The sequence below is a fragment of the Orycteropus afer genome, unplaced genomic scaffold (genome assembly GCF_000298275.1).
Source record: "Orycteropus afer afer isolate SDZICR_OR568_19922 unplaced genomic scaffold, OryAfe1.0 scaffold00099, whole genome shotgun sequence".
NCBI lineage: Eukaryota > Metazoa > Chordata > Mammalia > Tubulidentata > Orycteropodidae > Orycteropus > Orycteropus afer.
This window is the reverse complement of record NW_006921686.1, coordinates 1,428,206-1,429,952: the sequence shown is the minus strand read 5'-3', so window position 1 is coordinate 1,429,952 and position 1,747 is coordinate 1,428,206. Positions and strand designations below refer to the sequence as shown.

Genomic DNA, 1,747 nt, shown 5'->3' with positions numbered 1-1,747 from the left:
CCTGCCACCTCCACCAGCCACCGCCATCGCTGACCAGACGACAGCCTCCTCACCGCCTGTGCCCCCGTGATTTCCGCCTGGCTCCCCCAGCCCGGCCACCCTCCACACAGCAGCAAGAAGGGGCCTACACATGCCGACGCTCCAGCACGCGGCTCCCCTCCTCACCGGCCCCCCAGACCCTCAGGGCACATCCAGCCTCATCCGGGCCCCAGGTGCTGCAAGGTCTGGCCCCTGCCTCTGTTCCAACCTCGCCTCACTCCTTCGCCTCACTCTTCCCTACTCCTCGAGTGCGGCCAAAGGTTCCTGCCACGGGCCTCTGCACTTGGCTGTCCCCGGTGCCCCACCAGACACTCGGCCCAGATCTCCACGGGCCAGCTCCTTGCCAGCAGGTCTCGGCTCACGCCCTGCCTCTGAGAGGCTCCTCCTGGCCACTCAGGAGGAACACCGGCCCCTCCCTGGCCCTTGACGTCACCGCTTTCTCCCCTGGGTTTATAACTCCCTGGCTGCCTCTCGCCTGTGTACTGCCTGACTTCCTTTCTGCTGGCCTCGCTCGACACCGGAAGTCAGGCTCCAATCCCAGCCCAATCCGTGGCTGTCGAGTCGATCCCAAGTTACCGACGAGCACTGCCCTCCGGGATTTCCCCGGCTCCGATCTCTACGGACGCTGACCACCAGGCCTTTCTTCCGCAGGACCACGGGTGGGTCCACACTGCCCATGCTCAGGGCAGCAGCCGCCAGCTGCCAACCGCCCGCCCCACCCGGGGGCCTTCTGGAAGGTCAGCTCCAGGAGGACTGAGACCTGTGCGGCTTTGGCGCCCACTGGGAGAGTCACAGTGCTGGGGACTCATCAGGGTCCCAAGAGATTCTTGGTGAGCTCATTAACAAGGGCTGCAGGCGAGACGGGGCAGGGGCTCCCAGAACGAAACGGGGCTGTGTGGAGACTCCAAGCGGAATGCCCACCAGGACAGACTCCAGCGGGAGGGGCCCGGCCCGAGGAACGGGGATCACCTTGAGCCAGTTGTGTGACCTCTTGGCGATCTCATAGGTGGCATCAACGTCGAGGGTTTTCACCATCAGCCCTTCACACGAGTCTGCAGAAGACAGACAGACAGGCCCTTCGTGAGACCGCTGCTCCCCGAGGCTGGAGTAGGAAGGGCCCCACCTGCTACAGGCTGAAGTGTGTCGTTGTTCCCCTCTTCCAAGGTAAGTGGTGTAAATCCCTGTCCCACACCTGTGGACGTAGGGGCAGAGCTCAGAGACAGTGTGGGCTGGGGTCCAGACCACAATACAGTGCGTATGGTCATCAAGAGAGTCACGTGGTGGTTTTGGTTTCCCGGTGCACATAATAGTCATGTTGACACAAGATGTCGTCTATCGCGTGTGCAATAGCGTGATGAACAAGTGTGAAGTAGCGTGAGAATGGGACAGAGACACAAAGTGAGCACGGGCTGTCAGAGAAATGGTGCCCACAGACTTGCTCAATGCAGGTGCCACGGGCCTTCCATCCATAAAAAAGCAACAGCAGCCAAGCCCAATCAACAAGGTGCCTGGGCTCTCACTGGGGAATTAAAACCAGAAAACGCACCAGCTTCCTGGGCTAACTCACATACAGCATCACTAAAGACTCTCTGAAGTGCCCAACTTGGCTGTTTCCTTACAATCTCACAATTGTGCAAACCAATTCCTTTTGAGATCTAAAAAGAGCAGACTGGGCCCAGAAGCAGGAAGCAGAGGCCGGTGGGGGCAT

At 60.4% G+C, this 1,747-nt stretch overlaps 1 protein-coding gene across 1 annotated transcript in view; it reads right to left on the bottom strand.

Annotated features, from left to right (window-relative positions):
- LIG1 (DNA ligase 1) overlaps nucleotides 1-1,747 on the bottom strand; it is a 79,096-nt gene that overhangs the window by 18,220 nt on the left and 59,129 nt on the right. The window contains 1 exon segment of the mRNA XM_042781232.1: nucleotides 1,009-1,141. Coding sequence (XP_042637166.1) covers nucleotides 1,009-1,141 — 133 coding nt within the window.